Here is a 27,065-nt window from a genome sequence, read left to right as displayed (position 1 = left end):
GTGTGAGTTCTGCATAATTTTGGAAATATTTACAAGAGTAGTTTTGTTTATGATAGAAGAGTTTTGTAGTTTTGGTTTGCTTTGTTTTATGAGGTTTGGCGGGGAAGTCGTTTGGCTTAAGAATTAGATAGACGTATACATAAATAGGTTTGTGGTTTTCTTCTGAGTTACTAAACATGGAGAATTAATCATATATAATCAACTTAATTTAAGGTACAGCTAAATTAGATGGGAAATAATTAATCAGAAGAATTTGCTCACATAATTTGATAGACCTAAAAATGAATAATCCAAAACTAATTAAAAAAAATCTAACTCAAAAATATATAGGCGGCATCTTTTAAAATTAGAAAATATATCATTTTTTACATCTTAAGATTAACGGTTTATGTTTTAAGAGTTAGAGTTTACGATTTAAATTTTATGGTTATGGTTGGTTTTATGGGTTTACACTTTAGTATATATTATAATCTAGGATTTAATGTTTATATTTTCAATTATTTAGTTTATTGAAAATTATTTTAATAATTTTTCCAATAAAATTGTTTACGTTACAGTGAGTGTATATGGATGGATATATCTTAACATAATTTCAAATATGAGGTGTATAAAAGAAACCTTAAAAAAATATTACCTTACTACATATAACCAATTGATCATTTTCTGTAATACTATTTTTTTGTCAACCAAACACTAATTAGAAAAGAACTCCAACGTTGGAAGTCCAACCTGGAAGAAAAATGTATACAAAGTAAACTGCTGAAAATAAAGATCTAGACGACCGAGCAAGACAATCCGCCTTCAAATTCGAGGAGCAAGTAATACTTTATTTGTGTATAATGTTAAATTATATAGATATATATATGTGTGTGTATATCATGTTTTAAGAAATTTCATAATAATAAACTTATTAGACATGATTATATATATATAGTTGAACATGTATATAGTATAAACGTTTATATGTTGACATATGACATCACCATATAAAATGTTAATCCGAAAGAAATGTAAAGTGTTAATTTGATAAATTTGAACTCTATATTTAATTAGATTTGTATTTGTTTGATCTAGAACTTTTACAATTTTCTACTTTTTCGTTTAAATACGAACAAAATGAAATCATTGTATATGACACAATAAATTTCGAAAATAATTGTATCGACAAAACTACAAAGATATTAAAAGTTTTAATTGTCGAACACTCTTAAAATGACATAATTTTAATTCATTTCAATGGATTAAAAGTAATTCATTTAAATGAATTACTTTAATTCATTTTAATTAGATATTTAATTCTTTTAACATAATTTGAACATATTTATATAAATGGACATGTTTAAATAATTATTTTCAAAATGAATTCATTAACTTCGTAAAAAATCAAAATTTATCAAATTACAAACTTTATTTCTTTTAGGCGTATATTACTATTCAATCAATCAATAACAAGATTGCTAATCAATCTCAAATTTGAACCACACATTTTATTTATTTGAATCAATCAATAACAAGATTGCTAAACTAAAAAATTATCACACATTTTATTTATTTGAATCAAAACTCACTTGTAATATACATAAATAAAAATGAATATATATTTTTGTTGAGGCTGAACTGAAAATGAATAGTTAATACCAACAAGTGTAATTTTATAGAAGAAACATATTCCTCTATAAAACAACCAAATATCATTACACATTTTGGCAATTCTATTGAATTAACTAACGCAAAGTGCGGGTTACTTATCTAATGGTTAAGTTTTTTTAAAAGTATGAACAATTATTTACAGACTTACAATTTGGAAAAATATAAATGTTGATATTTGCCCAGATAAAAGATTTTAATTTCATAATATTTAGTGGAAAAAAGAAAGATACTGTAATAAAAAAATACTATGTGGTAATGAGTCAGTATTCATGAATGTATGAATGTTTTGTGGATATATGTTACCAAATAATTGACTAATCTCATTTTAAGTAAAAATTGGCACTAAAGGTATTCAAGCTTTCTTTTTCTGAAAATACATATGATATGTAACATATCTGATAATAAATTTATAAGGAATAAAATTGTTATTCTTTACAGTTCATAGACCATTTTTGTTATTTTGTTTCCTTCTTTAGTATTTTCCCCCAAAGTCAATCACAAGCTGTCTAAGTTTAATGTTTATGAAACACCTTCCAAGTTAATTTTTCCTTAGTAGAATGCAATTTTTTTTTAATTTGTAAGGAGTAATTATCTCCTATAAAACTAGTAAAGAATAACATCATCCTTCCATAGTAGTGAAATATGGTACTTTGACTAGATAGCTTAGTAATTGTTACTTATTTTAATTCAATGAATATAGATTTTTTTTTTTCAGAAAAAGAACAGGAGAATTCATTGAAAATATAGTAGTTTATAATAGTTATTTGTTCAAACGAATTTTTGTTCAATATTTTTCTTGAACATTAATATATTAATTCCTGCAACAAGATGGTTGGAAGAAACATATACTTTTTAAGTATTTGTTTTATATATAACATAGACAACTCCAATAATTTTTTGAAGTATGGATTTATATTAGAAAATACTGTTCATATTTTATATAAAAATATAGTGAAGATACAAAAAGAGTAAGTAATTTTTAGAAAAAACAACTGCAAAATTATGGATTCACAGTACAGTTGTATACAACTAATATTCAATAAAAGAGTATTATTATTTTGTAAGTCAAAATAAGTAAAATCAACATATTTAAAGAAACAACCATAACTTTTGATATGAAGTCTACTTGTTCTAATTTTATTTGCCCTTGGAGATTTTCTACTATAACAGTTGACGAACATTAAGGTTACTTTCTCAATAAATAGTGACCTCATTTTCTCCGAATCTAAGCACAGAAGATAAAGATCACTTCTCAATCCGAACAAAGAAAAAAAGGATTTGTTATGGAGAACCAAGCTATGTCTTCTTCAGGCTCTTCCACACCAAAACCAGAAAAACTCAAAGGTGTTGTTGTGGCCACGGAGAAGTCCAAGGAGAAGGCAACAAGAAACACTGATCTGAAACTAGGTTCTCCTCAGGAGGTCACCTCTGACAGGAGGACTGAGAACCTTTGTTTTGGATCTAGTGATGTCCGAAGAGGAAGAGAGATCATGAAGATTTACCCGTCAAAATTGAACAAGATCTACACATGTCACTTTTGCAAAAAAGGATTCTCCACCTCTCAAGCCCTAGGTGGTCACCAGAACGCCCACAAGCAAGAGCGAGAGTGGGACAAGAAGCGGAAGGAGATGGAAGCAGACTTCCCTGGACTCGCCTTTTTGAACCCTTACCTAGATAAGCCTCACATTCTCTTAGGTGGGTATTCACAAGATGCTTTATCAAATGAAAATCATCTTGGGATCACTCTTGATCCTTTTAAACGTTTAGTTTACCCATCTTTCAATAGAGGAGTCCTCGGAGGACTCGCGGATATGAACGTGACCGTAGTTCCTCGTGTGACTCCTACTCGTTTCTTCACCGGGAACGCTAGCACCAATGATACTGCTTCAAGGGTCCCTGATCCTTTACCAAAAAGGAGTTGTCCATTAATTTCAAGAAACGTTTTTCCTTTTCCTGCTCCTCGAGCCACCAAACTTTCTAGCGATGTGGCTTTACAAGAGAATGTTTTGACCGAAGAGAATTTCATCTCAAAGATTGGAACAAACAATGTTGTGGTGATTGATGATGATGATGATATTCAGCCAGAAGAAGACAAGTCCAAAAGCGGGGGAATTGATTTATCTCTATCCCTTTGAATATCTTTTTTGTTTCTTTATCTTTTCTATGTGTTATTTAATCTTTTATTTTAGAGGTTTCAAAGTTACTAGAGACCTTCTGTTGTTATCCACCACATCTCTGGATGAAGATTATTTTTATCCTTTTTAAGTTATTGTTTTTCATTTTAAATGTTCATTTCCTTGTATCATCTCTTCTTTTATTCACATGTAATTGTGTTTAGTTGAGTGTTTATCCCCCATTCTCTTTTTTTTTATTTTATTTTCATTCTAATGTCAATATCTCATGAGTTTACAATACATCATGATTCTCCCAAGGTTGTGTCTTGAATTAAACTAGTGTATTTGGAAATAAATAAGTACAATAGTAAAGCCAATTGACTAGGAACCGATGTCTTCACTCAATGATTTGAAGAGATAATTTTCCTCACAAAAATATTCATACTTTGATTTTACAAATCTTCCATTTAAAGTATGAATGATTGGAAGTTTCAAATATAGATTAGTAATTTATTTTTATATATATATAATATAAATTTTGGTATTTACTATATGTCAGTTTCTCACTCAAGGTCAAAAAATTAATCAGATCTCAAATATGCAAACCTGAAGCACCATAGTCACTTAAATAAGAACATGTGCTTTCTACTCCACAAAATAGGAAATATGGATAGCTAGTGTTAGTCTTTTAAACGAGCTTGAATTACCTTACTCGGAGTACATAGTATATGATGCGAGATAACGTCACCATGCATGATGTCGCATTGGTGACGCAATTAAAGTGGTTGAAAGGGCCAACTTAGCATAAGTGTGTATCATCTTAAATATGTTTTACTCAATTTTGACTTATGAAGTCTTTTAAGACCTATAAAAGTAATCAAAGAGAACGACCTCAATAATATATATAGAAGTGCAAATTGGAAATCTGTTGTGAGTTCTGAGTATAAGAACGTGTCCGATGAATGATCGGTCGAATAGATGGTATATTAAAATTAGACTCTGATTTGTACAAGAAGCTAGAACCAAATAATGAACTTGGTTACCTAAAGGAAATATCAAACAAATGTTATAATTTAAAAATGAGCCGTCAAAATTGATATTATGTACTATCATAACTTGGTTTAAAGAATATTACACTAAGTATTATCGCGTTGTCACTATGCATGAAAAGCATAAAACTTATCGTTATTTCTCTAGAATTAGTTGTGAATTTTTTTGCTCATCATCAATGGGGTTGATCATGTGGGATTGATTGTATTCTTTACTGAAATTATAGTAGGTATCGGTGGAAAACTTGGAAGTGACTGGATCCATGAAAAGAAAATCTTGGATCATAGAGCCTACTGTTGTGAAAGGGTTAACTTGATTCAAGATCATAATCTATAAAAAAGTTCATGAGATTTTGGCTTAATTATTTAATCATTCAGTCTGGATGTGAACCATAATTATCGAACACGTGGAAAACTCCCAAAACTCATATTTGATCGCTTTCAGTGATGTAAAAATACGAAGTCATTTTATAAAATGAGACAAAATCAATACTAGGTCTCATCCTCTATTTGTTTCTCTCTTTTTTTTTTTAAAAATGTAGAATTGTTAACAAAAAAAAAAAAAAAAAAAAAAAAAAAAAAAAAAAAAAAAAAACAATTTGNAAAAATTGTAGAATTGTTATGATGGATGGTTGAGGAAGATGTTTCACAATGTGATGCAAATATGACACAACTGTAAGGATAGGTACACCAAATACTGCCAAAAACCTCATGAAGATTGTACAAAAGGATCAAAAGAGGTATAGTGAATTTCTATATTTCAATGTACTTTGTTTATTCTTGAAATATTGGTTTAAGTTTCATGTACTGTTACAGATTTAAAGAGATTGAAGATTTTTAAATCTTCAAAAAAATAAGTCAGCTGCTGAAAGATCATATTTCTTGAAGCATATTTTAGATATTTATGTCTCCCCTTCTTTCTCTTTGGTTTTTAGTTTTCTTCTTTTGTATTACAGATTTTTCCAACCAAATTAGAAGGTGGCTTGATTACATACTCATATTTTTTTCAAAACAATATAATACAATTGACTATTTATATCGTGGAAGCATAAATATGTTTTTTTTTTTTTTTTGCGTTGGAGTACTATTAGAAGGTGTTGTGGTTAATATTCTTCTTGGTAATGAACATTACCGCATGAGACGACAACGAAGTCCACTCATCTCCCATCTCTGACATGCACAAGTCTGTATTCTTATGTTCAAGATGACAGATTTGCTACAATCAAGAATGTTACTTTATCGAGGATACTGCAAACGACATAAAAAAATTAACAATGAAACCAAATAAAACTCTTTTAGGCATTTCACTCAAATACAAAACTGGGGTTGCACGCAACTGTGTAATCTATGCGGCGAGCCGGTCAAGACACTTGATCATTTGTTTTTTGCCTGACCATATTCTTATACGATGTCGAACTGTATATACATCAAACTTGTAACATCCGTGAACCAAAATGTGTATTTTGGGATAAGTTCGATCGACACCAAAGGGGTGTCGATCGACACCAACATTTATATGGTTCGACCAGTTCGATTTAATTATCGATTTTGGTCGGTTTGGTTTAAAGAAAACCAAGGAACCGTGATATTAAAGTGGGAGAACGACCTAGGTCGTGTTTTCATTGTTTTACGCCGCTTGAAACATAGAGAAAATGAGAGAAACAATTTCTTAAGGTTTTGATGAGAGTTTGTGAGATTTGAAGGAATTTTTGGTGAGATCTTTCTGTGGGAGTGAAGATCCAGGGCTAGAGACGTGTTAGAAGCTTGCTAGGAAGGTTGGATTTGTCGTGGTTGCTCAGAAACTTCCTGCAAAGAGGTGAGTGCATGACCATGGCTGATCTAAGCCTGAGATTCCTTTGTTCTTGCTTGTTTGTTGTTGTTTTGTGTGTTTTTCTTGATGGGAATGGTTGGTATAGGTTCCTACGGATGCATAAGGCTTTGGGTTTGAGTATTGGGCGATTTGGTGGTGAATGGAAGCGAGATGCGACTCTCGGCTTCGAGCGGTTCGCGATTGCAGAGTCAGTGTTGATCGACAGCAGTGAAGCAGTATATTTCGACACTGTGAGGTAGTATCGGTTGACACCAAGAGCCAGCGTCGGTCGACACTTGTTTGGTGTCGGTCAACACCTCCCCTCCAGCGAGACGATGTTTGTTTTCCTGGTTTGTATGCTTTGTTTGTTGATTGTTTGGAACATTGATATCTCAGTTGCTTGTGTGTATAGCCCAGTAGATGGGAGGATTATCTCACTGAGTGTTTATCAAATACTCATGCATCTCAATTTGTGTTTGTGGTACAGGTAAAGGCAAAGTGTGATCGTGGAATCAAGGCAATGAAGAGGAGAATCTTTTAGTGGCTCGCTTGGTTGTGTGACTTTTGTTAGGTTGCTAGAGTTGAGTCCTAGAATGTTGTTTATGATTGTTGGTTCTCTGGTTGATGTTGAATGGATCATTAGTTATGATTGGAATTAATACTATTTATTTATTATTGGTTAGTGGATTATTGGTATTATTATTTCCGCTGTTTGGTGTGGTTGTGGTTAGGTGGTTAGTGTGTATGGACCACTAATTTAGATTATTATTATTAATATTATTTATATACTTATTCTTATTATTATTTATTAAAAAAACGGATTAGATCGTTTCAAAACTAGTCGAACACTCCATCTACAAGATCTGGAAGGAAAGAAAAGGGAGAAAACATAAATAACCGCCGAGATCTCCTTTTTAAACTCCTCAACAATAGACATATTGATCGCCAACTGCATCATCTCCTGCACTTCAGTTCGGACAAACGATGACTCTACACTCCTTAGTAGTTGGAGTCTACTCTATGCAGCCCCAAGAACATAGTGACACTATTCTCTGTTTTTATTACTATTATCTAACCCTCTATTTCCAAACTTTTTGTTTTAACGCTTAAATATCTTTTTTTTTTCCTTTCTAATTTTCCCTTTGTAAATATTTTTTTTGTTGGTTAAATTAATATAACATTTCAAAAAGATATATATATATATATATATATATATATATATACTCATAGAAAAAGTTCTTTTGGTTGCTAATTGTTTCCTAAGGCACAAAAAAGCTTAAATTCAATATTTTGTTTTTTTTTTGCCAGCAATTCAATATTTTGTTTATCCACATTTACATCAATTGTCATGAATGTATTATTATTAATTTCTATGACTCACTTTTATTGCTCATATAAATCAATAATTCAGTAATAATTAGCTGTACATTTAATTTATCAAATTTTATGAAACCAATATAAACACATAAAATATCATTCAAGGAAAAAAGTTAACATTGGGCCTTATTTTTTTCTATATAGTTTAAATTTTTTTTTCCAGTTTCACGAAATTAATGTGATTTTCAAACCCAAAAGATATTATACCAAAAATACTTAAATAAGCTTAATCAAGACAGTTAACCTCTTGAGACTTATAATAAATAGGACATAGTCTTTTTCTCATCAATGTGTGAAGTCATAAAAACAAAAACAAAAAACTTCATAAAAGCAATGTTGGTTAGAGTGTCTCAAAAAATATAGTCTCACAATCTAAGGTTTAATTAAGTTGGCGATTCTACAAGAAAATATTCTCTCAAAACAAAGCCACAGCAAAAGTGTTCTCACATAAAAAATAGAGATATGGAGAAGGAGCTTGACCGATACTCCAAATTTTCTCAAGTTTCACAAGTTCGTCAATCTTTGAATAACTCGTCTTTCAATATTGTATGTACTAATGCTTGTTTCTTTGATGCTTCTCTACTCAAATCAGATGTCGAACCATTTAAGAACATTCGTTATAGTTCTAAACATGGTTGTTTGACCATGAGTTTTGATTCCCCTCCTCCTAGTCCTCCAACCTCATTTTTATGTGATTTATCACTAAATCTTGTATGTGGGAATGCTCATATCCCGGAGTTGTTTACAAGGGATCTCATTTCAACCATTGGATTTCGTGATCGTTACTCGGTAGATCTTATTCCAAAATTCGACAAAAACAGTTCTATCATAAATAATTCTAAAGACTGGGGGCTTGATTTGTCTCTTTAGATGTAATTATTAATAATATTGGTGTCTTTAAATTAAATTCACAATATGTGCTTTTTGTAATATTATAATTATAATAAAAAAAGGTTTGCCTATTTAAAGTATTCAAGTTCCATATCACACACATATATGCCTGTATAACATCAAATAAGTACTTCTAAAGTCATATAATAATGTCGCATATAACCTCGATAAAACTTCAATTCCGAACTAGTTTTTAAATAAATAAAAAATATATCGATATTATTTATAGAGGTACGGTTTTCTTGTATTTTAGAAATCTATTACCATGTACCATTTATTTTTAATAAAATGGGTGAGCTCAGTAAGATTACGATAAATTATATGTTTTATAAAATATGTTTAAGACATATTTCGTGAAACTGGAAAAAAAAGTACACTTTTATAAAATATGTTTAAGACATAAATAAATATCAGTTTTTAAGACAACATTAATTTTTCGTTTGCAACTTTGCATTATGCATGCCATCAAAGAACCCCAATTTTTTTTAAAAAAACAAAAATTAATACCATAACTCTCCTAATTTTGTTTTAATTTTAATAAAGATATGTTGAATGCATCTCATCATATATTCATATAATGTATACATACATATTGTTTTGAAGTGTAAACTTATGGATGCATAAACAATTATTATTGTACACATAAATTTTTCTTAAGTATATGGAAAATAGAAATTATTTATTAACATGCATCAAAGTATAATAATTAATAGTCAAGAGAGAAAAAGATTGTATATTTTTTTTTCTATACTTTACAATCATACAAAAATGACTGGTATATTGTTATCCTTATAAATAAATGTATATCTTGGGAAAAATAGGCATATAAAATGTTCATATAATTATTTTTCATTTTTCTGTCACGTCAATTTTTATTTAACAATTTGAAGTTTTTAGTTAATTTATGTGGAATGTGATTAAAAAGTGAAAATAATAAATCTTATTTACGACATAGGAAATATTCTTTTAAGACTTTTTTAAGAGTATATTAATATTCAAATAGTTTTAGAATAAACACAATATCTTTATATCGTATCAATTAATATTACATGATCCAACTAAAAAGAAAACTCTACGGCTTCAATTGGTGACCAAAATTTAGGAAAAGAATGAGGAGCCAAATCATATTCCTCTATATTCCAAATTTTTTTTACCATTTGAAAGTAATATTTTTTTCTCCTACATTCCTCTACATCCTTCAAAAAATAAAGAACAACATAACAAAAATGTTCCTCCCCAAAATTGATGAGGAACAAATGGAACAAGAAAAAGAACAAATATTAAAATTTGTTTTTTATTTTAAAATAAAAAATATATATGTTTATTAAAAAAAATTAATTTTGTAATATAAAAAATTTCATATTTTCACAATATATTGACAGAAAAGATATTTTTGATAGGAATTTTATGTTAAACTAATCTTAAGTCTCTATTTGAAAACGGTATGAATAGTAAAACAAATTTAAATTACTCTTAAAATTTTATTGTATGTTAATATTAATTATTAATATTTAATATGATATATCTAAAATTTAATTTACAAAGTTTATTTTAAAATCAAATGTAAAATTTATTATATATACATTAAAAATAATATTAGTAATATCATTGAAATTTAATTAATTTAATATTTAATATATTTTATAAACATTTTTATTGTTTGGTTACCATCTACTATTTTGTTTTTCTCTGCAGATTTTCTTTTTATTCCAAAAAATCTGTGTATTCCATTATGCATTGTTCTTTTTATTCTTTTATACATAGAATAAAAAATTTTCATTATGTTTAGTGAATACCATGTTTTCTAGGCACAACCTTTGTAAACACGACAATTATATTATTGATTGACATATTTATTTTATTTTATTTTGGTTAACGGTTGGTTGACATAATGATGAGAGAATGTCAATAACGGGTCTATCGTTGGTGGGAACTCAATTAGTTGGAGGTTAAGTATGCATAATATTGTCGCCATACCCCCTATTTAGTGATGTTAAAACGGGTCTTAAGTCCACGGGTCTAAACGGGCCTAGTTTATTTTTTAAAACCCGAATCCACTTAAAAAACATAAAATTATAAACGGATTTATAAGGGCATACCCTAAGACCCGAATACTAACGGGTTTGAGCAAAACATTATCGGGTAGTCCGTTTATTTCATTTGTTTTTTCAGAATTTTCCAGAATTTTCAAAAAATTTCAAAATTCGCCGAGAGAAACTATCTCCGGCGAATCTCCGATTCAGAACAAGAAGGTCGTGTCTTCTTTCTCTAATTCCAATTTCAGGTATGTGCTTTTGATTCTAATTTGATTGTCGTCATTTTGATTCTAATTTTATCAAATGGGTTCTCATGAATAAGTTGGCATATAATCTCTTATCTCTCAATCCTATGCAAGAACATCACTTACTCCATCGTTTAAGTTGTCATATAATCTCTTAATCTTGTGTTATTAGGCTCTGATTTTGTTGTGTTTGTCTCATTTGTTTATTCAGGGCATTGTGTTATTAGGCTCTGATTTAACTGTGTAAAGAACTCTGGCTTCACGTTTTCAGTTGTAGTTCTTTAGAGTGATTACTGTTTATTTTGATAGTTTTTGTTTCTAGTGATTCTCAATCATCAGATTGGTATGAATTTATACGTTAGCATCATCTTACTGCAATTTTGAATTCGCTCTAAGCATTAAGATGAGCTTAGAGCGAATTTGGTTAGGTTCTACCAAGATTATCAGGCTGTTTCTATGGCAAATGCTTCAGGTGTTTCGCCATACCCCCTATAATAGGGGGCCCCTATCAACTATCAAGTATCAACTACATAAGCATGATGATCATTATGGCTTGGCATAGGCAATCAATGATGTCATTTGGTTGAACAGTTTGGTAAATGACTCATTTAACGGATATGCATTCACAACAAACCGCTACTAACGTTTGATTGATTTTAACGTTTAAGTTTATAAGCACTCTAAACCTATAAGGGTATCGAACTTGCTTGCTTTATTCATACTTCATCATGTCGTTTATATATACACGACTTTAGGGTTACAACACAAGGGATTAGGGTTTACAAACAACCGACATTAACAATTAATGGACTGTAGCCCAACAGAAATAACACCCCAATAGATATAGCCCAATACTCCCCCTCACCTTGGAGCATGAGGATCCGAAATACTCAACGTGGACATTATAGCTTGAAACTGAACTCGACCAAGCGCTTTTGTCAATTATCAGCAAGTTGATCCGATGTACCAATATGATGTGTGACAATAGTTCCATCGGAAACAGCAACGCGTACTGCATGACAATCAGTCTCAATGTGTTTTGTGCGCTCATGGAAGACGGGATTTGCAGCTATATGAATAGCGACTTTACTATCACAGAAGAAACATGTGGAAGACGTTTGTTCGATGCCTAATTCTGTTAACAACCGACGAAGCCATTTGATTTCACGAAGTCTCACTGCCATGGCACGATACTCAGCTTCAGCGGAGGAATGAGAGACTGTCTTTTGTTTCTTTGTCTTCCAAGCATGACCACAAAAGCACTGAGTGAACGATGGGTTAACGGACAAGAAGACCAGTCGGAGTCACAATAAATAGTGAGAGTGAGATCAGAATCGGCTTTAAGGAGAATACCTTGTCCAGGACAACCTTTCAAGAAGCTGACAACACAAAGCGCAACATCCCAATGAGCCGCACGAGGTTTCTGCATGATTTGAGCCAACACATGAACCGAGTAACTCAACTCCGGACGTGTATGCGTAAGATAAATGAGACGACCAACAAGACGACGATAGGGCTTCGGATCAAGCAGAAGCGGACCATCATTAGTGGCGAGATGATGGTTTTGCGGTAAAGGTGTAGCCGCTGCAGGCGTAGCACCAATGTCACCACAATCAAAAATAACGGCCAAAGCATACTTTCATTGAGATAAAAAAATTCCTTCAGGGCCACGACTGACTTCAATACCAAGAAAGTATTCTAATTTGCCCAAATCTTTCATAGCAAAACAACGAGACAAATAATCCTTAAATTTTTGAAGCATATAGGCATCATTCCCATAGATGAGGAGATCATCAACGTAGATCAAGACGCGAAGCTCAATCCCTGCACGAGTGTATGAAAAGAGGGAGTAATCCTCATAAGACTGAATGAAACCAAACCGAAGCAAAGCATCCGAAAACTTCTTGAACCAACAACGAGGTGCCTGTTTAAGTCCGTAAAGTGACTTTTTGAGACGACAAACTTTACCAGGGTGTGAATGATGGAAACCAGGGGGAAGTTGCATGTAAACCTCCTCTTCTAAATCCCCATGAAGGAAGGCATTGTTGACATCCATCAGATATACTTCCCATTGTTTAGCAGCAACTAACCGGAGAACGGAGTGGATTGTGGTCATCTTGATGACCGGCGCAAATGTCTCATTATTATCCTCCCCTTCAACCTGATGATTACCAAGAATGACGAGACGAGCCTTGTATCTCTCAATTGTTCCGTCTGCATGATATTTGGTTTTGTACACCCATTGGCACCCAAGAGTTACTTTACCTTCAGGTAGCGTTGTGACATCCAATGTATCCTTGTCTTCAAGCGCCACAACCTCCGTAGTCATTGCATTGTTCCATACTTTGATGTGTATTGCCTCTTTAAAATTCTTTGGTTCCTTGGATTGAGTAATGGTGGCTAAGAATGTTCGATGCCCTGGAGATAATTGTTCATCAAAAACATAATCTGTCAAGGAAGGGAAAAACATACCTTGGACCGTTTGGGAAGACTCGAGTGGGTGAGCAGGTGGAGCGTGATGGGTGTCCGTAGACGGAGACAACACATGATGATTAACAACATAATCACTCAAACGAACATTTTCTTTGCGTACTCTCTCACTACGATGTAGAGGAACAGGTACGGGAGGCTCGGTAAAGGGAACAACAATCGGAGGTTGAACAATGTCGACAGCCGGAGACACAGGTGACGGTGTCAAAGGTACAGCCGGTGTCACTGGAGCAATGACCTCATCATGTTGACTCCCCCTCACGGGAGTATCCGGTGGAAAGACAACCTTATGAGGACTCCCCCTTACGCGAGTATCCGGTGGAAGAAGCCAATCGCCATCAAAGTCACTAGAGATCGGAGGAACAGACGACAAAGTGTCCGTATGATCATCATACAGAAAAACCGTCTCTTGAAAACAACATCACGAGAGACAGAAAAAATATTGTTCTCAATGTAGTAAACCTTCCACCCTTTCTTGCCAAAAGCATAGCCAACAAAGATACAAAGACGACTACGCTCCCCAAATTTATCTGTATCCCTAGAAATGCGATGCACATAACAAGCCGAACCTAACACTCGCAATTGATCATAAGCCGGCTTGCAACCATGAAGAATCTCGTACGGTGAAACACCTTTGTGTATTGACGATGGTGTGCGATTGATCTGGTAAACCGTAGTAAGGACCACTTCTCCCCAAAACTTGATTGGCAAATGGGCTTGAAATAGCAATGCGCGAGCCACATTAAGAATATGTCTGTGCTTGCGTTCTACTCTTCCATTTTGTTGTGGAGTAGCAACACAAGATGTCTGGTGGAGAATGCCTTGTTCCCGAAAGTGCGAAGACAGACACATGAACTTTGTACCATTATCGCTCTGCACCACCTTGACAGTTTTACCGAACTGTTTTTCAGCATACACAAGAAAATTCTGTAAAATACCACAGACCTCTGATTTCTCCAACATTAAGAAGGTCCAAACAGCTCTCGAGAAATCATCAACAATGGTCAAAAAATAAACACCACCACAAGAAGCCGGAACCAGATAAGGTCCCCAAACATCGCAATGAATCATAGAAAAACAGTCGTCTGCTTTATTAAAACTATCATGAAAAATTTATCTTTTCTGCTTGGCTCTAAAACAAGTGTCACAAGAACTATAGCCAGCCAATTTATTTGAACTAGAAAACATAGGTAAATCGGAAAGCACAGAAAACGAAGGATGTCTAAGACGTCGATGCCACAATTGTCGTCAACGGTGGCTTTGACACTGTGTATCTTAGCTGAAACAACCTCTGTCAAGTGGTAAACCCCATCACGCTCTTCACCGCTTCCAATCAAAGTCTTCAAAGAACGGTCCTGCAAAGCACAAAACTCATCAGTGAACCACACAACACACTTAGTTTGCTTGAGGATTTTTGAAACAGAAATTAGTGTGCAATTGAAACTCGGCACATAAAGAACATTGTCTAAAGAGGCTGTGCTTGACAAAGGCAAACGGCCAACACACAACGCAAAGGTCTTGCTTCCATCCGCAAAGCCAACAGAACAAGGAGAAATCCTCTCAATGTTTTGAAGAGAAGAGAGATTTCCTGTCATATGGTGAGAAGCTCTTGTATCAAGAATAATATCACCTAGAGCTTTCTTACCAGATAATCGATCACCACTGGTTCCTTGCTTTTCTTTGCTTGCTTTCTCATCAAGCAACTGCAGCAATAACTTCAGCTGATCTTGTGAAAACTCAGGGAAAGCCGATTGATTTGAAGTTGTAGCATGAGCTGTGACCTCACCTCGACCACGACCTGCTCCTGTTCCTCTTCCTCTCATCCCTCTTCCATTGCCACGTCCTTGAGGAAACTCTTCCCACCAGTCAGGAAAACCGACAAGCTGCCAACAATCGCGTTTTTTGTGCCCTGTTCTGCCACAGTGAGAATAGAGTGTCCTACCTCCTAGTTTGAGAATGGAAGAGGATCCAATCTTATGACTGCCTTGATGATCAGACCGTCCCAAATACGCAACTGATTCTGGTGTTGCTTCCTTGACTAGGGACGACTCATGAGATTCACCTTTGGCTACGAAACCAACGACATCACGTAGCTGTTCACGACTGCGAGCAGATGACAACCATTGTTTTTCACGAATGATCTTCGAATATGCTTCACCAAGAGAAGGTAAGGGTGTTGTGCCAACCAAATTCGTACACAATCCACCAAACCGTGCATCATCATGTCCTAACAAGAATTGATGAACCTTCTCTTTCTCTGTTTCTTTGGCAAACTTGGTTGTTACACCACACGAACACCCGCCGCAAGAACACACCGAAGGGGGACAATAGTTACGCAACTCATCCCACAAAGTACACAATTTTCCATAATAATCCAAGACACTTTGTCCATCTTGTCTACACGAAACAAGTTGAGCCTTGATCTGATGAACACGAACTTCGTTTCCAACAGAGAAACGCTGCTTCAAATCTTCCCACAATTGATGCGTGTTAGAGACAAAAGTCGCAGTAGACTTTACCTTTGACGCAATCGACGAGCGGATCCAGCCGACAATCATCGAGTTAACTGTTTTCCAATTTTCATAGTCATAATCATCAGGAGGAGGTTGCAGAATCGTTCCATTAATGAAACCTGTCTTCCGTTTGGCCTGAAGGGCGTTCATCATCTCCTCAGACCACTCATTGTAGTTATCTTCGTTCAAAGTAATAGAGGAGATAGACGTTCCGAGATTGTCAGAACTGGACAGTAAATACGGTGACACCGCCACTGTCTTTTGCGCAACAAGAGCCGTAGTAGCTGCTTTACTTTCGTCACTTGACATCATCGAAGAACACCAAATTCTCAACTAGAGAAAAGACAATTATCGAAACTATCGATTAACAAAGAAAAACGTTTTATGATTGAGAAGTTTTGATCTTTAGCTCTGATACCACGTAGAATTAGATATCGAACTTGCTTGCTTTATTCATACTTCATCACGTCGTTTATATACACACGACTTTAGGGTTACAACACAAGGGATTAGGGTTTACAAACAACCAACATTTACAAGTAATGGACTGTAGCCCAACAGAAATAACACCCCAATAGATATAGCCCAATACAACGCAAGAAACCTTATCGTTCTTGATGTCTTCAGTCCCACCTAATGCGGCAACCACGAGCATGAAGCGTCTCGAGCAATTCTGATGAGAGCAAGAATCTGAGAGGTGCGAGTAGTTTAAGCTTCTTGAGCCTATTGCAACAGGCTCTCAGAGCAAACTCAAACCCTTCTACAGTCACACGGTTCAGATGAACTAAGTCAACGTCTTGAACCCGACTCAGATTGCTCATCAACATGCATAAAGCCTTATCAGACACCGAGCAATTGCACAAGTTTATCTGCCAAACCAAACACAAGACAACAAATCAAATATGTTTTCAGTTGATGCTTCTCAATTTACGCCTGTAAATATATTTTTTTACCTGTCTTAGGTTTCTTGAGAAGTAAGCTAGTGCCCAGAAACCCGAATCATCAATATTCTCGCAGAGTTTCAGGTCCAAGTAGCCCAATTTTTTGCAGCCGCACGCTATTGCAGCTAAACCAACACCGGTTATATTCTTTAGCCCTCGGAGTTCAAGGTGACTTAGATGTTCTAGCTGGCGGATTTGTTCAACCCCAGTGTCCGTTAGTTCACTGCAGTACGATAGAATGAGTCGGTTCAAGCTCTTGCAACCTCGAGACAAAGCTGCTAAACCATCATCTCCAAAACCGGCACAGCTGCACTCAAAAACCAGAAACGATTAGAAAATGAAACATGTCCTATGCATTTTCCATCAAGAACCTACCAAGAAAAGAAGGAGACGGGTTTGAGGGAAGGAATTTTACCGATATAGATCAAGTTCTAGAAGCTTCGAGCATTTGGAACCAATATGAAAGATCCCTTTGTCTGAGATATTTGTGCAGAGTCCAAGTTTCAATCTTTGAAGATTTGAACACTTTGAGATATATTCTAGCCCTGCGGTAAAATTTCCCAAAGGAATCAAAAACTGTAAGTTACCAAAGCTGATAAGATCTAAAACACAAACGGAGGTTGATGAGTAGTACACATAAATCTGTTTTACCTCTGTCATTTACGCCACAACAGTCAGTAAGATCGAGTTCTTGAAGAAGCTTGGAGTAACATCCAAGCGATTGAAGACCTTTTTCGGATATCAAATGACAAGACTCTAACTTTAAAATCTCCAGATTCCGGCAAGTCTGAGCTAAAGCAGAGATGGCTACATCAGTCACAAATCCGCAGCACGCTAGATTTACAGTTTTCAAATTCAAACAGTTGCGTGCAAGTGCCATCATCCCAACATCCGTTACATCAACACATCTGCTCAGTCCAATCTCCATTAAAGATCTACAGCTAGAGCTTAAGGTTACAAGAGAGGAATCAGAAACACGAGCTCCATCAATCCATATAACCTTGAGATGCTTCAAACCTTTGATGTACTGTAAGAAGCTTGCAGAAACTTCCTGTGAATCACAAAGACCGGAGAGTAAATACAGATTCCGCAGAGTACATTTTCGGGTAACTAGACTAATCCAAGGCCTTAATCGCAAACTTACTGATACACAGTGACTGGCTTTAAGGACTTGAATATCAGGATGGCCTCTAACTATAGAGATCAAGCTAGACAAACTCACACGCTCACACCTTGTTACATCGATCTCCTGTTCATAGCACTTAAACGTTATAAAAAAAACTCGAAAAATAAAGCTTTGTGTGTGATTGTGAAGGCAAAGTAACTACCTGTAATGAAGGAGAACCATTCTCTAGCATTTGTAAGCCAACATCATCTATCAAAGGACAGCTTACCATATCTAAAACCTCAAGCTTTGGCAGCAAAGCTATAGAACGAATCGAATCATTCGTGATCTGAATAAAAAATTCAGAAACCCAACTATTCATATTAGCCAAATCTCACATTGATCACTACAACGATAGAAACTTTGAATCCCATCTCCATCAAATCCCACAAACCAATCAATAAAGTTTTCAAAATTATGCCATTTACCTTAAGATAAGAGACATCAAGAGATTTCAATCCTTTGCAAATCTTACAGAGAAGATCAATCCCAAGATCAGAGATCTCCATACACCATTTCAAGCTAATCTTATTCAGATTACTACATCCAACAACGATCCTCGCTAATCCAACGTCGCTTAAACTCAAACACTTATCCATCCTCAGCTCCCTCAGCCCCTTGGCAGACGACAGCGCCGCCGCTTCCCTATCTCCGAATCCCCAGCAGTGAGACACGTCAACGCGCTCAAGAGCGTGACACATACGAGCCAACGTCTCAAGTCCCCTGGCTCGAACCGCGGTGGATCGGCTCAGGTTCAGCGACTTAATGCCTGACGTAGAAACCGTGCCGTCTAATGCTAAACGTAAAACGACGTCGTCGTCGAGTTTAGGACAGACGGAGAGGTCGAGGGAAGAGAGGTTTTGGTACTTGAGGAGAAGCGCCGGGAGAAACTCGACTCGGAGGAGTCGGATCGTGGTACGACTCAACGAGTCGACTCGGAGACACTCTTTGCTGATTAAACGCCATGTTTTCCGACACGGTGGGTCTAAAAAGCAGTAGATACGAACCAGAAGATCTTCAGACAAAACGGATAAAATTGATGTAGACATTGACATTTGCAACAGAAAGAACAACAAAAAAACAAAAAAACGAAACTTTTTGAGGGGGAAATAAAAAAGGGTTTTCTCCTATATTGGATTTGGAATCAGAAAGTTTGAAGCTTTTTGTTTTATTTAAGTCGGGATGAAGAGGAACACAGCTCGGAGATAGAGTAGAGAATGGTGAACCGGTTTTTCAAGAATCTGAATTCGGTTAACGGATTTCAATTTCGTGTTCATTACTCTGTGAAATCAGTCACACACAGACCTTTCGGATTTTCCCGGTGAGGAAAAAAAAAACAAAAACCGAACGCTCTTCTAGTTTTAGTTTTCTCCTTTTTTTCCCAAGGTTTTATTTATATAAAGGAGAAGGAAAAAAAAAAAAANATCAGAGATCTCCATACACCATTTCAAGCTAATCTTATTCAGATTACTGCATCCAACAACGATCCTCGCTAATCCAACGTCGCTTAAACTCAAACACTTATCCATCCTCAGCTCCTTCAGCCCCTTGGCAGACGACAGCGCCGCCGCTTCCCTATCTCCGAATCCCCAGCAGTGAGACACGTCAACGCGCTCAAGAGCGTGACACATACGAGCCAACGTCTCAAGTCCCCTGGCTCGAACCGCGGTGGATCGGCTCAGGTTGAGCGACTTAATGCCTGACGTAGAAACCGTGCCGTCTAATGCTAAACGTAAAACGACGTCGTCGTCGAGTTTAGGACAGACGGAGAGGTCGAGGGAAGAGAGGTTTTGGTACTTGAGGAGAAGCGCCGGGAGAAACTCGACTCGGAGGAGTCGGATCGTGGTACGACTCAACGAGTCGACTCGGAGACACTCTTTGCTGATTAAACGCCATGTTTTCCGACACGGTGGGTCTAAAAACCAGTAGATACGAACCAGAAGATCTTCAGACAAAACGGATAAAATTGATGTAGACATTGACATTTGCAACAGAAAGAACAACAAAAAAACAAAAAAACGAAACTTTTTGAGGGGGAAATAAAAAAGGGTTTTCTCCTATATTGGATTTGGAATCAGAAAGTTTGAAGCTTTTTGTTTTATTTAAGTCGGGATGAAGAGGAACACAGCTCGGAGATAGAGTAGAGAATGGTGAACCGGTTTTTCAAGAATCTGAATTCGGTTAACGGATTTCAATTTCGTGTTCATTACTCTGTGAAATCAGTCACACACAGACCTTTCGGATTTTCCCGGTGAGGAAAAAAAAAACAAAAACCGAACGCTCTTCTAGTTTTAGTTTTCTCCTTTTTTTCCCAAGGTTTTATTTATATAAAGGAGAAGGAAAAAAAAAAAAAACAAGAAAAGGGAGAAGATGAAGAAAGAAGCGGAAATGACAAACACACCCCCTGGAGTACGGAAACACAAGTGTTAAGTTATCTGTGAACGCGTGGTTAGTTTCCCACGTGGTGATGTATGAGTGGTTAGTTACGGAGGCTGTATCGTAAGATCTGGAGCAGGTGATTAGTTTTGTACTAATTGCGGGTCCCACGTAACGTGCATCGACCGTACCTATCTGTTTGACTCACAAACTATATGATAAATCTGAGAAAATGTCATTATAAAACATATAAATAAATAAATATATGAAGAAAGCATTATTCGTTTGTCTGACGTGGATAGTACGCGAGATCGTCGTTTCATGAAGGAGTTAAATAATTGTGACCTTTACAAATTGCTAATTTTTAAAACGATGAACGTGCAATAGTTTATTATTAGTTAAGTAAGTCATACATTAAACATAATAATTATATACTACACTAAATTAAATTCTAATTCGAGTTTTATTACAAAAAGTTTGCAACGTCATGTATATATTAAACAAATAATTATATACTACTAAATTCTAATTTGAACTTATTCCAAAGTTTGCAACGTCATGTATATACTAGGCCTGGCAATATAGCATAAACCATGCCGCTTCGCGTTGGGAATTTCGCTGGATATTATCATATAGTAATTCATACGAATAAGATAAGGGTAGGAGTTGGTTCTACTATAACTTATATATATATAGCATGTATATATAGTTTGATAAGTTGTAATTAAATGGAAGTCATGGATACTTTTTCAACCTCTAAATTAAAATGCTTACATGCTGACATTTGTAATGCGCAGTGGTACTTTGGTGTACGGAACTTCAGAAGTTGACATTTTTTTAGAGAAAAGACATGCACACGTGTGACCAAACTTTCTATCTAAAAATTTTCTCACTGGGTTATCGACATAAAATTACGCTTTTATAAAATACGTCAGCACAATTGAAAGAACAAAAACTACGATAAGAAACCAAAAACAAAAAGAATTATGGATCTAATAATTAGTGACTATTGAATTCTATATTGTTTTTAACATGTTAGACGTTCATTGAATTAGACTTATGTATATTCTATAATTTTTGGTTGAAGAAACTGAACTAATGGTATTATAGCTAGTAGTAGTGGCAATAAAAATCATAATAGTAATGATATATTCAATATATTAATATATATATACATATATAGATGTATTGTTGCTTCTTATTTTTTATGTGAAATCCATAACACAATTGACACATTATTTAGGGGCATATATATAGACTGAAGGATGAGATGACAAGTTGTACAAAGTTTTTGACGTGTTATATATGCATAATCACATATAGCTAGAGAGAGATGTTCGGTTTAATTTGATGTCAAATAAACCCGTTAAATATACTGCAAGAACTAACACGCCTATATATATATTGGAAATCTTATTCAGATTAATGTGTGCTTCAACAGGAGGTAGAACTAAATATGAGTTTTATTTGTTTTCTGATTAATATAAACTCATATTTGTTCCACCACCTGTCAATACACACTTAATCTAAAAGTAAGATAGATTAGTTGGAAACAAAAAAGATAGATTAGTTGGTAAGTTTTTGAACTCTTCTATTATTTTCTTAAATTTATAATTTTTTAAATGTTAAAGATACTTATTAAGCTAGCCATTTAAAATTAACAAATATCTTTCCATTCTCAATCTGAACCTCTTGGTTTATAATGTCACTCATAAAAGGTAAATTGGTTGAGAGTTGAGACAATTTCAATAACTAATAGGTTACTGAAATTTTCAACTATTGAATGGTTTGAATGCAATATGACATCAAATATGCGATTTTTTGTGAAAAGTTATGTGGTAGACAATTAGGCATAACTAAATGCATGATCCTATGTCAAAAAAAAACAAAAACAAAAACATGGAAGCATACCACATTATTGCAACAAATCATCAAAATCAAACCAAATACAAAATGATAGTGGTAGAACCAATTTGTTGTAAGATAAACGAATCCCTAAAGTGAATCTAGAAACCAAAACAACAACGAAAAAAATGACAAACAACATTTTTTTGAGTTTTTTCTTGTCTTTCATTTCATTTAAGTAAACACCAGTTAAAATAAATATATCGATTTTATGTTCATCTAGAGTCAACATTTCTACCACTCAAATCTGAAAGAGTAGTGTGTTTCAATCAACTACACTTTGATCATTCGTTGATTTAGTTAGCTTTATCAAGTTTCGAATATAGTACAAATATGAAGGTTTATATACACTACCACTTTCTATGTTTAGTTTTCCTAAATTATGATTGAATTTTTAAATTCCAAAATACCACAGATCTTACACAATGAGGATTAGAAGGGGTTTACTAGTTCCTAAATAATTAGGATTTTTCTTCATGTGGTAGCTTGAGGATTTTAATATATTGTGATATTTTTAAAAAAATATCAAGCAAAAAAAAAAGGTATTTTTAAAAACCATTCTTGAAAATAGTAATCTCTCAAATCTTTTCAAATGATGATATTAACAACAATTTCTATCTTTTTGGTTTTTACAACCTTGAAGTACTGTCGATCTAAAGGACAAATAATTTTATTCTAGTCAAACCTATTAAAATGTAATGCTACTCAATTAAGTCTCTTATGGACAGCCTAAAGACATATGTAAGCTGTCTTTTAAAAAAATATATATATATATGTAAGCTGTCTTTAAAAAACAAAAAAAAAAAAACATTGTAATACATATCAATAACAATTCGAGCTCGTTCACAAAAAAAAATCAAACATTATATGCTTGATTGCTTGATTGTTAACGATTATATGAAAATAGCCAAACATTTTATGCCACTACAATATAAGCTTAATTAATGAGTAATGGAGACTGATTGGTGATCCACATCAATAACACTGCTATTTCTTAGCTGTAGTTTCTCTTTTCGTGTTTTAGTAGCTTTTTAAATTGTATTTATATCTCACCTGCAATTAAGCTTTTTAAGTTTATACTATTCGAATGCAGAATCTATAGATAAAAGGGCCAATATTTAAATGATTTTTAAAATGTACATAGAATTTTTTGTTTTATATAGAATAAAATGCAATATTTAAAATGTAGATAGGTGGCTGGCTGTGATATACCTGACCAGAATAAGATCTACCCGACTTGAGCCTACAGAAGAAAAAAAGATGACGACAAAGGTGAAAGACTTACCTTGATCTACAAGTTGCGAGATTCTCGCACCTCACGTTCTTCTCTACTTCGTTGACTTCATTTCATTGACCATTGGCTTGGAGAAGGACCAATATAATGGACCCAAATTTTTTATATATATCTTCTTTACTTTTATCCTCTCTTTTAAATACTAGTCACGTAAAATATGTATACATTAATATCCATTTATCATATACCAATTCGTGTTTTATACAACCCGATTGTAACTTGTTTTTAAGAGACGCAACAATGTAGAGAAACAAAACACTTTTATCAAAAAGAAAAAGAAAAAAAAATTACACATGGAAGATTTTAAGTAAATGTTTAAAAAGGCTTTTAAAAAAATCTCATCAAGTGATAGATAGATTTTAGAATAATTAAGATATATCAACAAGACTTACGAACCGTGTGGCAAAAAGTATATACGTACGTATTTTTATCCAAAACAAAATAAAGTACATACGTACATGGTGATATATATATATATATATATACAATGATGTGTTTCCTTTCGTATTGATATAACATTCATTGATTTAAAACAAAGTGAAGAGTAGTGGGGGTTTTATATAAGGGAAACTAATGATGATGATCACATTTTCTTGGTCTAAGACTACACCGAATATGTAGATATTGTTCATATGATGACATCAAATGCAAAAATGAGTTCATTGTCTTCCCAAAGGAAGAATACGAATCTATGCTCATGTGTCACCTCAAATGTTATGGTCCATACAGAAATTTCAATATAATTACCATACATTAAATATGCACCTATTTTATTGATTTTGTTCTATTGTTCAAATTTGGTATCGAATTTAACGCATTTGTTCTCTACTTAACAATTTCTGTCACCGTATTATGTGTTAAGGTTGGTGTCATCGTCTATTACATTTGCTGTTTTTAGGTCTTGTCCTAGCAACAACGGTTTTGTACCATTGGTTGAGTAAATTAAATAGATAAATCGGATCAACCCGGTTTACTATCAGTCCATCACATTTGGCACCGTAGCCTATGTCAATCTTTTTCTCAGTGGATAAATTGAACATGTTTCAATGCAAAGACAATTTGGGCCAAATCACACAGTTGACCTTGATTTAACCTTGGTGACGCTAAAATTAAACCGGGACTTTTCAAGTGGGAAACTGAAGCTGCTTATTAGATTTGCGCTTTAAGTTTAAAATGTTAGATTTGCACTTTATAAACAAAAATAATGAAAGAGTTCGTGACATTATTTTTGTTTTGACTTAAAACTTCAGATGGAAGCACAGAAGAGCTTATTCTCTCTGATAAGTTCGTAACGTAATTGCACGCAATGGAAACGAAACTAAACTGGGCCAAACCCATTAATTGAAAAAGAGACACCCAACATTACAGAACTACTTTAGTCCATTGGTGGAATGTTTAATAATGGACTAAACCCATTTTAATAGAAAAGGATTTTTTTCTTATGGTTTACTTTCATTGTTACGTTCTTTCTTTTGGTATCAACTTATTTTTTGGGTATCAACACAACTTACAAACAATGAGACAATTGAATCAACTCATCCTCATGTCATGATGACTGTGACCAAAAAACGCATTTCGAACTTCAAGATGAATGTCACAAACGCAAGGCTATCGCTGATCTATTTACAAGGCAAAGTGTTACTTAAAAGTCGTGGCATGTTGTGATAGAGATGAAGATGAAGAAGAATGGAGGAAGAGACAGACCACAGACATATCGTCCATGGAGATTCCTCGTCTCTTTTTCTTCCAAGCCCGAACTGCTTGCTCTACTAACCGCTTAGCCGCCTTTGGCCGCTCAGCCGTGGAGGAAACAATCTCTACAGCCTCTTGGTTAGAGATCACATCCCATATCTGTTATATTCAATCCAAAGAAATGTAAAGATTGGTTAATAACTTTGCTGATAAGTAATAAATTAGGAGTGTGTACAACTCAGATGATGATTGTAAGTATTTACAATGTAAAGATGATTGTAACCAATATATATTAGGTTTGTAAATATTTACCCCATCACTAGCCAAGATGATGAAGTGGTCTTTAGTAGAGATATGCCTTTGAGTGACTTCAGGGACTGAGACCAATCCGTAATCTTTGATACAGTAGTCACCGAATGCTCTCGACATTGCGAGCCCCGGTGTTTTTGCGTCCGGCTGCCACACACGGTGTACTCCAGGCTCATCTTCTAGACAGAAAACCCGCCCTTGGCATCCAAGTATCCGCTCCTCCTCCTCTGTTTTATTTTTTTTTATTTCAAAGCAAAACAAATTCAAGAATTACGAATCAAGAGTTTACCACAATAAGATTCATATTTTGTATGCTACTCTGAATTCTAGGACCATGGAATCCGAGTTTAAGAGGGATTAAGAAAACTAACGTGGTAGATTCGGTTTGAAATCAAGGGTGAGCTGAACCGCAACCAAGCTTTCCTCGTCCGAAACCGTGGCTAGTACTGCTCTTGAATCGCCTACATTCGCTACATAAATAACGTCACCCTACATACGCCAAAACAAAGCCATAAATTCTCAATGAAGTTTACTAACCATAGGAAATGTATTTCATATTAATTAAGTTTTACCTGTCTGACAATAGTTAGAGCTGTTGAGCCGCTGTAGTAAGCATCGATCTTGCGGTGATGTTCAAGCTCTTGATCAACGGTTGCACATGTTTTGAGATAAGATTGCTTCCATATGTCGAATCTCGAGAGCTTTTTATTAGAGCCTTCGAGATCTAGGTCGGGATATAGTGTGGCCTGAGCAAGAATATTTTGCCAGTTGCAGAGAAGCGATGAAGGCATTGAGTTTCTTACATGTTTGGATACATAGTGACCCCATGGACCGTGTCCATCGAATATCCCGCAAAATATCATGTCTTCTTGGCACCCAAATCCCTGATTACCAAAGATATACGAGATTTTTACTAACATATAAGATCATTTTCAAAAGATAAATATACTCATCAACGTGGTAAATAGCATAACAGATTATAAAAACCTAGCTGCTGTTGAGTTGCTAACATCAAAAAGAAGCAAGCAAACTAGCAAACAAAAGCAAACACAGAAAGAAAACACCAAATACTAACTTAAGAGAGTAGTAATGTACCTCCCAAACGAGAGCACAGTCCTGGTTAACGCCTTTTTCGCCGCGTTTAGAGAAAATAGAAGCGGAGTTATTAGAACCTTGTGCATTAACATAACCAGAGGATTTCAGAATCA

At 34.5% G+C, this 27,065-nt stretch overlaps 3 protein-coding genes across 5 annotated transcripts in view; 1 reads left to right on the top strand and 2 right to left on the bottom strand.

The window, feature by feature from the left end:
* Positions 2,934-3,785, top strand: LOC104738235. The gene has a single exon (XM_010458441.1). It carries the CDS (start codon positions 2,934-2,936, stop codon positions 3,783-3,785), a length of 852 nt encoding a protein of 283 aa, XP_010456743.1.
* Positions 16,606-19,653, bottom strand: LOC104736726 (F-box/LRR-repeat protein 3-like). The gene is made up of 7 exons (XM_010456771.2): positions 18,710-19,653; positions 18,445-18,570; positions 18,261-18,365; positions 17,768-18,167; positions 17,532-17,661; positions 17,129-17,423; positions 16,606-17,044 (listed from the first exon to the last, which is right to left on the bottom strand). The coding sequence occupies exons 1-7, from the start codon at positions 19,334-19,336 to the stop codon at positions 16,799-16,801; spliced, it is 1,929 nt and encodes a 642-aa protein (XP_010455073.1). The 5' UTR covers positions 19,337-19,653; the 3' UTR covers positions 16,606-16,798.
* Positions 25,374-27,065, bottom strand: part of LOC104736725 (probable protein phosphatase 2C 73) — a 3,985-nt gene continuing 2,293 nt past the window's right edge. The window contains exons 3-7 of one of the 3 annotated variants that reach the window (XM_019234479.1): positions 26,953-27,065; positions 26,430-26,741; positions 26,229-26,346; positions 25,861-26,084; positions 25,374-25,707 (exon numbers count right to left, since the gene is read on the bottom strand). The exon at positions 26,953-27,065 is cut by the window's right edge and continues 1 nt beyond it. In XM_019234479.1, coding sequence (XP_019090024.1) covers positions 25,495-25,707; positions 25,861-26,084; positions 26,229-26,346; positions 26,430-26,741; positions 26,953-27,065 — 980 coding nt within the window. In that variant the 3' untranslated portion in view covers positions 25,374-25,494. The remainder of the gene's footprint in view (positions 25,708-25,860; positions 26,085-26,228; positions 26,347-26,429; positions 26,742-26,952) is intronic. The other 2 variants (XM_019234478.1, XM_010456770.2) reach the window with 2 other exon arrangements.

Source organism: Camelina sativa, chromosome 13 (genome assembly GCF_000633955.1).
Source record: "Camelina sativa cultivar DH55 chromosome 13, Cs, whole genome shotgun sequence".
NCBI classification, from domain to species: domain Eukaryota; kingdom Viridiplantae; phylum Streptophyta; class Magnoliopsida; order Brassicales; family Brassicaceae; genus Camelina; species Camelina sativa.
The sequence above is the reverse complement of the archived record's forward strand: the minus strand, read 5'-3'. Positions and strand labels throughout refer to the sequence as shown.